This window comes from Coffea eugenioides, chromosome 6 (assembly GCF_003713205.1).
Source record: "Coffea eugenioides isolate CCC68of chromosome 6, Ceug_1.0, whole genome shotgun sequence".
Classification (NCBI taxonomy): domain Eukaryota; kingdom Viridiplantae; phylum Streptophyta; class Magnoliopsida; order Gentianales; family Rubiaceae; genus Coffea; species Coffea eugenioides.
The window spans coordinates 54,207,237-54,222,139 of record NC_040040.1 but is presented as its reverse complement, the minus strand read 5'-3'; the positions used below and the strand labels follow the sequence as shown (position 1 = coordinate 54,222,139).

Genomic DNA, 14,903 nt, shown 5'->3' with positions numbered 1-14,903 from the left:
TCTGAATTTGGAATATTCAATTCTGACCCGTACCCAACCCATTGATAGGTCTACAATATGGCTCTGCCCCTGCATATGTGTCCAACAATATTCTACTTTTGTCTATTCCTTTATTATGAAAGAAGTAAAAATAAGAAAAGAATAGATTAAACTTTTTTTAATAGTTACTTCTGCATAGGTGTTTTCTATGAATGAATTTGATTAGCAATTCGAACTAAATGCAGTACCTCATTTAGGAGAAATTAATTCTGTACTCAAGCACATAAAAGAATAGTGTCTTAAGTATTCACAATTTTTTAGATATCATTAATGAGACTCACTAATTTCAGAAACTTCTCTTGAGATTTCTAATGTTATGACTTAGCAACCCTAAACTCTGAGATTTCTAATGTTATGACTTAGCAACCCTAAACTCTGAAAAGTATTGCTAACCACCCCTATTTTTAATTTTTTGTAATATTTACGACCCATTTCAAAATATATGATTAAGAGATTCACTTTTGGGAGACATAAGATAAATTTCTTTTCAAAATTATCCTTTTGTTGTCTTACAAATTTACAAATTATAATTATATTAACCAAATGATGAAAACGAGGACAAAAAGCGCAAAGGTGCAAGTCTAAGAAGACAAAATATAGAGAGGACAAAGTATAGCAATAGCAATCATAAGCAGCATGTCTTTTTAAGATACAAGCAAACAATTAACAGTTTATTTTTGATGTCTTCAAACTACAAAACAATTTTATGGTTTGTCTATTTGGTGCCTCAAGGGTTACAGAAAAAGGAATTGGCCAGTTTTTTCTCTCTCTTTTTTTTTTTGCAAAAGTGAAAAACTTCTGTTAAAGTGTTACAATTCAGAGGGTAAGCGGTGATTTTAAAACTTTAATATTGGGCCACCTTCATTTCTTGATGTGCTCATCGTGTGCCCTACATGCATCAATTAGAAAAAGTCTTTTCTTTAGTACATTGTGTATTGGGTGAATTTAAGGAGCTTTTTAAGTTGTTTAGAATCTTCAAACTTTTTTTTGTCCAGACCAATGGTGTGGAAAAAACAAAAAGACAAAGTGCTTATATTTAAAAGCTTATTTAAGATGTTTTCAAGGTGCAAAACATTACTTTCTTCATCTAAATAGTATTTCATCTGATTTTTTAAATGTTTTATAAATTCCTTAAAAATTTTAAACTTTTAATGTTTTGTGCCCAAATTATGACATGGAAACTATTAAAGGATCTAGCAACCCATTAAGAACTGTTAATTTCAAAGAACTATATTAGTTAAGTTTTCAAATATTAAGGGATCAAATTAATTTGTCATGACAATTAAGGGATCATAGCAAAAGGTCCATTTTCAAATGAATTTATCTTTCTTTCCCGAAAATGAGTTTTTTTAATCCTATGTTTTGAATTGGGTTGATGGAGTTGCAAAAAAGTTAAAAGTAGGGAAGGCTAGTAATTTATTTTAAAGTTCAACAGCGTTAAGTAATACGATTAAAAATCTCAAGGCAAGTTTTTGTAATTATCCCCTATCAATATTTTTAGAGTGTCAAAACAATTTTGTCTATCCAGGTTATGCCGTTGGCCATTACCACCAACCTCTTCATAGCTGACCAATTTTACGAACTTTAGTCACAAAATGAAGTATCGTCATGGTTTAAAAAAAAAAAGAAAAAGAAAAAAATCGCACTTCTCGTTCTCAGTTTGTGAACTTTTCTTTCTTTCTCTGTCAACTAGATTAGATTTGTCATGCAAGAGGATAAATATGGATCACATATACAAAGATGAAAAATTAGATGACAAGAAACGTAACCATCACCCTTAAAAGTGATTAATTAGCATCAATAGATAATAGCTACGTATAATATTGTAATAATCTAACTACTCTTAATCAATTGTAGTAAGACGTTATCAAGTAATCACAATAATAATAAAAGATAATGCAATAAAATGTAAATCATTAATTCCACGATCAAGGTGACAAGACAACCTAAACAGAATTGAAAGATCAGATAAGGAAATAATCAAACAAATGCTGGTCATCGCTATATCTGACACCCCAAAATCATAGCCATATCTTTGATCCGTAGTTGTCAACTTAGGAGATAGATAGAATTGGCTAAAATATATAATATAGAGCATCTTTTTTTTTTTTTATACATTGCCAATGTACAATTTTTTTTTTTACATTAATAAGTTTAGATCATTACCACATAAACATAAAAGTCAAATTTAAAATTTAAATTATGCATATGTAACATACATCCATAACTAATAGTATAAAAAGATCGCTACACTGTCAATGCATAAAATATTTATCTGACAGTAAATAATGACTTTTCCATAAAGAATTATGTCAAGTTCCAACTATTATCTCCATTACTCTATTTATCCTTGCTTTTGAATATTGACATACTCAGAAGGGAAGCTTTTCCCTGGTTATCTTTTCCAAATTTTGAATAGGTTGAATGGCTAGAGTTATTGAAGGACAAATAAACTTGAGGCTCTGAAACAGAGCTGTTTTAAGATGATACCCGAAGTCTAGGGTCATATGTGCAAGGACATAACAAAGGAGGCCAGGAAGGAACACCACCTTAAGAATTTTAAAAATCCCTTTTGCACCCCCTTAGAATTTTAAATACTTTATTTGTACTACGAAATTTTACATTAAGAAACTATTTTGAAATTAATTAGTTGCCCCTCCAAGCTTGAAAATATGTTGTGCGGTAGACACTATTGTCATCCAAAAGTCTTATTTGCAAATTGAAGTATTGTAGTTGTTTAGAAAATAATTTTTTTATATTAAGTCCTTGCTGTTCAAATTTGAGAGTATAATTTGGTAACCACATTATTGTAATACATTTCATTCCCTCCGCCACTCCCCACCCTCCCCCAAAGTGGACATGATTCCACTAGTGAATATAAATGCAGTGACATAGCCAAAACTTTTGTTCAAGGGGTGCAATAATTTATGAAACTTACGATTTGTAATTTATGGACTTTAGCACAACTAAATGTTTCTTATAAGTTCAATAGTCATGAACCAATTTATTCAATATTCCAAAAATAAAATAAAAAATTGTTAGGTTGTGATTTATTATCTGCAATAGTTATCAAGTCATCTAGTCATGGTATAAAACTGTAGAATATTTAATATTACATGTAAAATTATAAGAGGTATATTTTGATACATACAATAGACAATTAATGTGTAATTAGTCAAATTGTCAAATGAACATTTAGTTGAGAATAGGAAAGGCATAGAAAAGTTTTAAAAAAAATTAAAAAGTGAATTTTCCCCTGAACAGCACATTGCACTGGAGTGCGAATATCATTTTGGTAGATAAATGGAAGCATGGAGCTTTTTTGAGTTATCCTCTAACCAATGAAAATTCCTAAATTTTTCCCACGTCGTGTATCCTTTTTGGTTATTGAAATGTTGTTACTCATTTGATGGGTCTACACGCTTTATAAGCGAAAGATTAACCTCAATAGCATTTTATGATGAACATTGAACATTTTTAAAATAAGAGGCATCAAAATGCTATCATCCAAATATGAAGAACTAGAAATAAACCAGATTAAAATGTGAGGGGCCTACTTGTGTTATTTCCCTGAAATGATTCCTATCTTTCTCTTAGGATGCATTTGACAAAACTAAAATCTGAAAACTACAATTTGAAATCTGAAATTTGAAGTTTGAATCCATTAATTATTGAATTGTTAAATATTATATCTAATACATTTCTATATATATCATATTCAGTAATAAGTGAATAGTTTATCACTTAATTTTGAGAGCAAGTTTTACTTAAAAAATTCAGTGCCACATAATTAATTTAGATATTCAATTTTTAGTTATCAAATGCATCTGAATATGTTAAGTATTGAATTGAGTTATCAAATAGGATCTTAATCAATTTTAGGCTCTGGATCCTCTGTTACACTCATGACGGTTACACCCATGTTACACACCTGAAAGCTGAAAGTGATACAAGTCTTGCACTATTTGGCGTATTTTTCCACTGTGTTGGTGTAAAACGTTGGTTTGTTTGGATAGTCAACTTATCCCAAATATTATTTAGCTTGCATCATAAACACATTTTCTAACTCACCTGTTTATATTCTCAACCACCCTTTTATCTCACATACATTACATCATAAAAAGTATTACAGTAATTATTCCAAATAATATTTTAAATAATACTCTATCCAAACAAACTCAGTTAGGTGTAACACGTATACCATTTTGGCGTATAATATACAGAATTGCACCAAAATTGGTTTACGCCAATCTAGTGAAAAGATACGCCAAACATTGCAGGATTCACGCCAATCAAATAGTATGACAAGGGGAAAAAATAGCGTGACAAGAGTGCAACAGAGGACTCGAATCGAAGCCTCAATTTTAGTAGACTTGTTTAATTGCTTACAAAAAAATTTATTGTTTTTAATAATTCATTTACCCTTTTTTTGGGCCAAGCAATGATTTAATTACTACTCGATTCGAAGCCATTGACAATGATAGTGCAATATACAAAAGATCATGTTAATCATCTTCAGAACTGAAACATGCCATATAACCCGTGGTGCACGACTGAGATTTTAGCTAACTCCTGACGACAAAAATCTATTACTAAAACAAGATATATCTAAACTTCTGTAAGTTGGGACATCAGTTTTGTCGTATATTTAAAGTAAGTTTCTTGCAAAATTTTGGTTGAAGAATACAAAGTTTTGCATTAGAAATTTGACCACTTCTAATGTAACCACTTCTAATGTAACGATCTAGCAAATATCTTATGGAAAGGCAATTTTATAAGGACATATTGCAGAAGTCTAACCGCCAAATATAAAAATCATTGTCAGGTAAACATCGTGTTTTTTGATGAAATAATATGTCTAGTGAGTAAGATTGAGCCCTAAGGAATTTGAAATTCTTAGTTTTAAGTCTCTCTAAATGTAATTTCATTTTAATTACAGATTAGTATTCATCACACAACTTTCATCTGAATATTTGTTGATCTACCAATGTGTGCTAGCAGTAAAATAAAACAAAAATAAAATACTAGCAGTAATTCAAGGAATTTGCATCCTTTAACAAGGGATTTGGAATGAGTTCAGAGGGGCATTTTTTTTAAGAGAAAAAAATTTATTTGAACGTAGTTCATTAGTCTACCTGTAGGATATGTTGTTAATGATTCCAATTTTTGTACTAATGACACTAATTGTACTGATTTGTCTAACTGATGAGTAGACACTAGTTAAAAGAACTCAAGCTAGTACTCTTTTTTTTTTTCATGAAAGTGAGGTTAAATCAATAGAATGTCCAAACAATCAAGGATGCAAAAAATATGAATGTGTGCAATTAGATAATAATTTGTGGATGCTAACAAATATTCGTCTTGCACTTGTTTGAAAAATGAATTAACTTTTCATGCACTAATAGTGTAGTATTTTATTACACTAACAGTTTTAGATGTATACCACAAATACATGATTTAAACTTCAAATTTGAATTCATATTATATAGCATAATCTAAACCTATTAGTATAAAAGAAAATATACGCTAAGGACCTGTTTGATAATTTAATTGAGCATTTAAATTTAATGGGTTCAAATCTTAACATATTCAGACATATTTGATAACCAAAACTAAAATATCTAAATTAATTAAGTGGCACTAAATGTCTTAAGCACAATTTGTTCCAAAAAATAAGTGATAAATTACTCACTTATCACTTAATGTGATATATACTTAAATATATTAAATTTAGTGCTTAACAATTCGCTAACTTAATGGATTCAGATTTTAGATTTCAAACTTTAAATTTCAGTTTTATCAAACGTACCCTAATATTGTTGACGGGTTTTTTACATACGTATAAGTTAAAAAACCGAATTACACCCGATCACTGCAAGTATACAGGTCAACTAGTAGTTTAGGGTATATATCGGGTCGATCCCACAGGGAAGAGTGAACAATTACCGGTATTACTAAAGCTTCTCTATTATTTAGACTATCAATGAATTATAACAAATTTAACCTACTGAAATTATACAAAATAACAAATAAAAGCTCCTTGGGCTGTGATATCCCTAACTAATCATGCAAGTGCTATATTTGGATCATTGAGTACTACATCTAGGCTAGTTATGGTGTAATTTCCTTATGCATTTGAATCCTACTTTCGTAGTGAATCAATTTTACTTATAACTAATCCATACCTATTCTCATGGTTATGAAATTAGCTACAAGTTCATTTCTTCAGTGAAATTACATGAAATGAATCATTAAAAACCACATAGGTGCACCTCTACTTTCGTGAGTGTACTCCCTATGTTTAGCACTTCTTGAACTAGTGTTAAATCTCAATTTTCATTGTAGAAATAACACCTTAAATGATCACAACTAATGGTACCAAATTAATCATGATTTAACGAGTTAAAGTGCTAAATAACTTGCTCAAATCATAGCAGTCAAATAGCCAAATAATAAACTCTAACAATCATAGAAAGTTCAACCAAATCCAAGGTATAGACTTTAAAGACACATATTAAATATAAAATCCAGAACTTGTATATTAACTAAACTTGGAATCAAGTACAAAAGATAAAGATTTGGAAGGAATACAACCCTTGTCACATGAGCTTTCTTCCTTGCCTTCTTCATCCTCCATCTTCTTCTTTATCTAGCTAATAACAAGAATGGATGAACTATCTTACTCTATACTAAACTAAACTAACACTAAGAGAATGGAAAAGCTACATTTTTGCAGACTCCAAGCTTCTCCCGTATGATCCTTTTTTTGGCTCCCAAATGTCTCTGCATATAAACTACTAAAAGGCTCTCTTTTTCCAAGTCAAATTCCAACTTTTGATTTCCAAATCTAACTTTGTTAGGATAGTCAATAATCAATGTTTTTTATTTGAAAATAAGCCATCTTTATTGCCCTTTTGTCTTCTGAGGCATGTGCACCGAATTCTCTTGCAGATTGTAGCTGGAAAGTAGTTTGAACATAAGAGAATTGACTGAGCAAATTGCAGAATTGCGGCCAGAAAACGCGCCTACACAAAACGCGGTTAAAAGTCACGTTTTGTGTACTCGCGTATTCACTTTGGCCTTACTTCATCTGGGATTTTCTCTATCATAAAGGCCGAACTGGCTTTTGTGCAAAACACCAAAGTTGTAACCCTTTGAGTTAGCTTTCCAATGCTCTAAAAATCATCTAGATCGGAGTTGTATAGCCTGAGATATGACCAAAATACCAAAACCTGGTAAAACCCCTGTTTCAGATTCCGACCACAGAGTGCAGCTTCTGTATTCCGACTTTTTTGTCCATGACGATGGTAGAACTGGATTTTAATGTCTTCACACAAATTGTAGATCTCTTTCTTAGCTTTAAATTGGTATAAAGATCACCTCAATCCGATCAGTGTAGCTCCAGATATAGTCGAAATACTGAAAAGTGTCAAAACTGTCTTGACTTGCATTTTCTTACTTAAACGTTTTTCACTTCATTTTTCTTTTTACCACTTTGAATTCATCACCAAATCTCTATTTTTCACTTCAATTGACATCCTTTGGTGATTGAATCATCATTCCTACATAAAAATGAAGTTTTTATTATTAAAATCAATAGAAATGCAATATTAGCCACTTTTACCAAAAATGTATATTTTTACCAAAACCTTAGTTATTTTAATTATAAAACTAAATAATAAAACCAAATTAACTAATAAAATGCACTTACAAATACATAAAATAAATCCTTATCAATTGTATAAAAAAAGGTTATCCTTAAAAAAGTATTACAAAACGGAAATTTAACTTTCTAGGTACACAAACATAAGAGTGTATTGAGTGTAACTAAATGATGGTCTAAGAAACATAGTTTTGTTTTACCAAGGATTGTATACGAAAATTAATTTTGCATTCGCACAATATCCATGTGCAACTTACGTGCATCAATTAGTGCTCTTACACGCTTAATGAAATTCAATCTAAAACCAAATATCAAATTCGTTGAGGATCAAATTTTCTTTCTACTACGAAATTCAAGAGATGCTAAACAATTGAAGAACCAAAGTGAATCTCTTTGGAGATGCTTAGGATAATCAATAATTGACTTCAACACTAAAGATGGAGTTTTGTCACAAGCCATAGATCATTTTCTTGTTCATGGTAAGACCAGGCAAAGCATCTGTGTCAATGTCTTCCTTCTTCATCCTAGGAGGCAATTCCCAATCAAATGAGTGCAAAATATTGGCCAGCACAAGCTCCACTGTTACAAGTCCCATAGGGTACCCAGGGCAGCCCCTTCTGCCTGCTCCAAATGGGATCAATTGAAAATCTTGCCCTCTCACATCAACAGTACTATTCAAGAATCTCTCTGGCAAAAATTCATCTGGGTTTTCCCAATACTCAGGATCTCTTGCAATGCCCCAAGCATTTACATAAACTAAGGTCTTGGGTTGAATGTCATAACCATCAATGGTGCATTTTCTAATTGTTTCTCTAGGCACAAGAAGTGGTACGGCTGGGTACAACCTGAATGTCTCCTTAACAACTGCCTTGAGATAGGGAAGCATTTGAACATCATCTTCATCTAGCATTTGTTTCTTTCCCATGATTTCTCTAATTTCTGCTTGCAATTTTTTCATGACTGTTGGTTTTTGCATCATTGCTGTCATTGCCCAAATTACTGTCACCGTACTTGTGTCTGTAACAGCAAAGAATACGTTCTGCAATTTTAGTTGGAAAGCAACAAACAATAGCGTTAGGTCCATCCCATGGAACATATATTTTTCTTGGTCACCCACAAAACACAATTATCACATCTTAATGATTGGATAGATAACCCAAACTTTTGCCTAAGGCATGCTAAAGAATACCTACATGTCCAAAGCATTTTTGTCTCAACCATGGACAACTGAAAACAAAAACTAGCTTTGATTATAACATAACGTACAAAATTTGGGTCATCACAGAAACATCTCAATTGAGACCTATCTATCGTTTCTGAAAAAAAAAAGAGACCTAAATTTAAGGTTCCTATTCAAACGTATTCAGTGTATTTGGAGGAGGGGTAGGAACGGTTGCAGGAAACAATTGTTCTTGAAAGTTCATGGTCATGATTTGGCCAAAAAAAAAAATGTAGAATCGAGATTGCATTTTGTACATCATGTGTAGGACCTACAAAATTTTGTTCTATAGTTATATGTTATTGAAAGTAAGTTACACCGTGTGCATACAAAGTTACATTTTATGCATTTTGTACAAAATCGACCGAACGATTTTTTGCACAAAATCGACCGGAACTAGGAATCTCAAGCAATGAACTCTCCCAGAGCCGCCTCATGATCCAAGGATTTAACCAAGGGGGCAAAGAGCAATTGGTCTCATAAGGCTTGAATTGCTCATTGGTGAGTTATCTTCAAGTGCGTTATTTCATATCATTGAAGCCAAAACCTCTTATAATATGCTCTTGGGACGACCCTGGATTCACGAGAATGAAATTATACCGTCAACTCTGCATCAATGTTTCAAATATTATCGAGACGGTATAGTTAAGAAAATTGTTGCCGATGATAAACCTTTCACTGAGGCCGAGGCTCACTTTGCCGATGCCAAATTTTACCTTCAGAAAGAAGCAAAAAGAAAAGAGTCAGTAAAGGAAGAAAATCAAGATTTCAAAGTACCCATTTTGCGGTATATTCCAAGATCAAAGAGAGAAGAAGGTCAGTCTTCTTTTATCAGGAATGATACATTAAATGTTCCGCTCACCAAAATAGAGCCTGTTAAAAGTGAGAAAGCGAGCTTGCAAGGATTTGTTCGTCCCAAAGAAGAACCGGTAGTAGAACATTACTCACTACCAACTAATCGGACTCAAGAAGGTTTTGATCCAAACGCATACAGACTTCTTGCTAAGGCCGGTTATAACCCAAATGAGAAGCATGCATTGGGCAAACTCCCTCCTGAGGTGACTGGTGAGAAGACTCATGGATTAACACCTACGCAGAAAATGTTGAAAAAAAAAGGTTATAATGTTGAAAGTTCATCGATAGGTCTTGGTTATCAACCGCCTTCTCCAGTGCGTATAATGATCAAAAGGGCAAGTTGTAACTACGTGAACGAGGAAATGGAGGTCACAAGCCGAAAAAGATCTGTGTTCGATAGGTTGGGAAACAAGTCAAAGCGTACTTCTGTGTTTGACAGACTTGGCCCGCAGCCGAAAAATTTGAAATCGCCCATCTATGAAAGATCATGCAGTAAAAAGCAAGAGTACCAAGTTGTCAAGGAAAAAAGTCTTACTCCAATAAAAAAGAACAGACCAAGAAAACGAGTCTCTAATTTCTTCATGCACTATGGAGATTTATTCAATGTAAGAATTGAAACCATTTCTGAAGAACAGGGTCAAGAAAGTATGGCTTCCTGTCACCATATTACGATCAGTGATTCCGAAGAAGAAGAAGAAGAAGATGCGGATGACGCTTCCCTTGAACTTGAACAAGGGGTAAAAATACAGTCGATGCCCTAAAAGAGATTAATCTTGGCACAAGCGACGATCCTCGCCCAATTTACATAAGCTCTTGTATGACTCCTGAAGAAGAGAAAGAGTATGTTGATTTGCTGCTCGAGTTCAGGGAAGTCTTTGCCTGGAATTACTCAGAAATGCCTGGTTTGGATCCAAAGATCGCCATTCATAATTTGTCTGTCAAGCGAGGAACAAAACCTGTTAAGCAAACTCATAGACGCTTTCGGTCCGAATTGATTCCTCTGATAGAAAATGAAATAAATAGATTGATTGAAACTGGGTTCATACGGGAAGTAAAATATCCGACATGGATTTCAAATATCGTCCCTGTAAGGAAGAAGAACGGGCAAATTCGAATTTGTGTTGATTTTCGAGACTTAAATGAGGCTTGCCCCAAAGATGATTTTTCGCTTCCCATCGCAGAATTGACGGTAGATGCTACAACCGGGCAAGAAGCACTATCTTTTCTCGATGGATCATCTAGCAACAATCAAATACGCATGGCGCCTGAGGATGAGGAGCTCACAGCCTTCCGCATCCCCAAGGAAATTTATTGCTATAAAGTAATGCCATTTGGCTTGAAAAATATTGGAGCGACATATCAAAGGGCAATGCAAAGAATATTTGACGATATGCTCCATAGGAATGTGGAGTGCTACGTTGATGACCTTGTGGTGAAATCAAAGAAGCGAGAGGATTATATTCAAGACCTTCGAAGAGTTTTCCAACGCTTTTGGAGATACCAACTGAAGATGAATCCTTTGAAGTGCGCATTCGGAGTCACTTCTGGCAAGTTTCTCGGTTTCATCGTTCATCAACGGGGAATAGAGGTTGATCGATCTAAAATTGATGCAATTGTGAACATGCTTGAACCGTGAAATATTCATGAATTGAAGAGCCTTCAAGGGAAATTGGCATATATTCGGAGGTTTATCTCTAATTTGGCCGGACGATGCCAACCCTTTAGTCGACTGATGAAGAAAGGGGTACCCTTCGAGTGGGATGAATCGTGTAGGAATGCTTTTACAAGTATCAAAACGTATCTCATGAATCCCCCAGTGCTGGCTGCGCCTATTCCAGGAAAACCATTAATTCTCTATATTTTCGCTCAAGAACGGTCGGTTGGGGCCTTACTTGCTCAAGAAAACGATGAAGGTAAGGAGAATGCGCTGTATTACTTGAGCCGGATGATGACATCTAATGAGTTGAACTACTCACCCATCGAGAAGTTGTATTTGGCACTTATATTTGTCATTCAGAAGTTGAAACATTATTTTCATGCACATACTATTCGACTCATATCTAAGTCTAATCCCATTAAATATGTCATGGCAAAACCTGTACTATCTGATCGGCTCGCGAGATGGTACCTCCAGTTTCAACAATTCGAAATCATTTATGTACCTGCGAAGGCTATCAAAAGATAAATATTGGCAGACTTTTTAGCCGATCATCCCGTACCTGCCGAGTGGGAGTTGACTGATGAACTTCCCGATGAAGAAGTGTTTATGGTCGAATCGCCGTGGTCAATGTATTTCGATGGAGCTGCTCACCGTGATGGAGTTGGTGCGGGAGTTGTCTTTTATACTCCTGAAGCAGATATATTGCCATACTCTTTCACTTTAACACGCTGGTGTTCAAACAATGTGACCGAATATCAGGCGTTGATTCTCGGTCTTGAAACGGTTGTAGACATGAAATAGTTGCATCTTAGAATCTATGGTGATTCAAAATTGGTGGTAAATCAACTTCTTGGTGTTTATGATGTCAAGAAACCTGAATTGGTCCCATATTATAAGTATGCAAGACAACTCATGAGATATTTAGATAATGTTACTATAGAACATATTCCTAGAAATTTCAACCAACAAGCTGACTCTTTGGCAAGGGTGGCGTCCATGATCACTCTACCTTTTCATCGAAATCAAATTTCAATATGTCAAAATTGGGTCATACCTCCAATGTTTGATGAACAGGATGATGGTGAGGAAGAAAATGCTTATCATATTTTTGTCCATGAGATCGAAAAAGAGGATTGGCGTCACCTCATCATTGATTACCTTAATCATGGAAAGTTACCAGAAGATTCCAAGAAAAAGGTCGATATACGTCGTCGAGCGCCACGTTTCATTTACTACAAAGGAGAAGATGAGGTGTTTCTACGATATCTTGGAGAAGATGAGGCCATGCAAACAATGGAGGAGGCTCACTCTGGGATATGCGGTGCTCATCAATCTGACCCGAAATTACACTTTCGCATTAAGAGAATGGGATACTACTGGCCAACGATGGTAAATGACTGTATCGATTTTGCTAGAAGATGTCAAACTTGTCAATTCCATGGCAATTTCATCCGCCAACCTCCTGAACCATTGCATCCAACTGTGGTTTCTTAGCCGTTCGATGTTTGGGGTTTGGATATAGTTGGACCGCTCCCAAAATCTTCTGAATGACACATTTTCATTTTGGCAGCGACGGATTATTTCTCAAAGTGGGTTGAAGCGGTTCCTCTAAGAAAGGTCAAAAAGGAGAATGTAGTGGATTTCATTCGCTTGCACATCATTTATCGATATGGGGTCCCATGTTATATCATCACTGATAATAGTAAACCTTTTTGCAATGTAGCAATGAACAAACTTTGTGAAAAGTTTCATTTCAAACAATACAATTCGTCCATGTACTACGCTGCCACAAATGGACTCGCTGAAGCATTCAACAAGACCTTATGTAATCTGTTGAAGAAAATCGTGGATAAATTGAAAAGGGATTGGCATCTTCGAATTGGAGAAGCGCTTTGGGCATACAGAACTACTTTTCGAACCCCACGCAAGCAACCCCATACGCGCTTGTTTACGGTGTTGAAACTGTTCTTCTACTTGAGTGTCAAATACCTTCGCTAAGAATTGCAATTCAAGAAGGGATCAGTGAAGAAGATAATGTTCGTCTTCGCCTTGAGAAGTTAGAAGCACTCGACGAAAAGAGATTGGAAGCTCAGCAACGGATTGAGTGCTATCAGGCTCGCCTTTCAAATACATTCAATAAGCACATTCGACCTCGCTCTTTTCAAATTGGAGAGTTAGTGCTCGCCGTTCAGAGACCAATCATTCTCACTCATGGCGGACAAAGAAAGTTTACTCCTAAGTGGGATGGTCCATATGTCGTTCGAGAAGTATATACGAATTGTAACGACCCCACTTCCCCCTAAGGCAAACCAGAGGGTTGGCGGGTCGCCTGCCTAGCTCTCGCCAGGACTCACGCAAGCAAACCGACCAAATATCCACGTATAACTTAAACCAAAACACAATCCGCCATCCAATCATGCCAACTTTTAAGCGGCTTGAATACTAAAACACATTAACTTCAAGGATAACAGCAACCGGAGTTAGCCAATCTGCGGCTCCTAAACACCTCACGCGTTACATTCAAGAAGTAAGGTCTTACAGTTTCCAAAACATGAAATTTCATACAGCCCGAGTATATATACACATACAAGCTAAATATTATAATCAGGGTTTTCACATCTCCCGCTTCAATCCCAAAACAAAACTATATCGTTTAATTCAAATACGTTACAAGTCACAAAACGAAGTAGATACATTCTTAAGAAGATATAAGCAGCTCAGATTTCTCAAACCTCAAGACCTGTCAAGGAAAACAAATAAACGTGGGGTGAGCTAAAGCTCAGTGGTGCCCCAAAATCATGCAATCAAATAAAACAATTAACACGTATTGATTCGACTGAAGTAAATAAATAGGAAAGCAATAATATTCAAGTATACCTTAGACTGGTCGAGGGATTCACCCAACGACATTACGTCCAGCACTTATATTTATAGACTGATCGAGGGATTCACCCAACGACATTACGTCCAGCACTTGATTTATTATTATAGACTGGTCGAGGGATCCACCCAACGACTTTACGTCCAGCACTTGATTGTTATAGACTGATCGAGGGATTCACCCAACGACATTACGTCCAGCACTTATATTTATTATTATAGACTGGTCGAGGGATCCACCCAACGACTTTACGTCCAGCACTTGATTGTTATAGACTGATCGAGGGATTCACCCAACGACATTACGTCCAACACTTATAGCAAGCGCAAGCAAAATATTCACGAAAAACACTTCACACAAGTCACCACTCGAACGGCTAGTGTGATAAAGTACACACTGCTCACTTCGATGGATCAAAACTCATTTCTTTGCAAATTATCACATATCGAGTCAAGAAAGCACTTAATTCAAGTAGGAAAAGAACAGGCAGGGACACTCACCAAGAGTGGAGTTCAGATAACGGGTTGGGAGTCGAATTCCGTGTCCTCGAGAAATCCAAGAGTGGAGTTCAGATAACGGGTTGGGA

The 14,903-nt window shown here is 35.0% G+C and overlaps 1 protein-coding gene across 1 annotated transcript; it reads right to left on the bottom strand.

Annotated features, from left to right (window-relative positions):
* Positions 1-900: 900 nt before the first annotated feature.
* On the bottom strand, positions 901-8,786 carry LOC113774453 (cytochrome P450 71A1-like). Its single transcript, XM_027318987.1, has 2 exons — positions 8,169-8,786; positions 901-981 (listed from the first exon to the last, which is right to left on the bottom strand). The coding sequence occupies exons 1-2, from the start codon at positions 8,784-8,786 to the stop codon at positions 901-903; spliced, it is 699 nt and encodes a 232-aa protein (XP_027174788.1).
* Between the last annotated feature and the right edge of the window lie 6,117 nt (positions 8,787-14,903).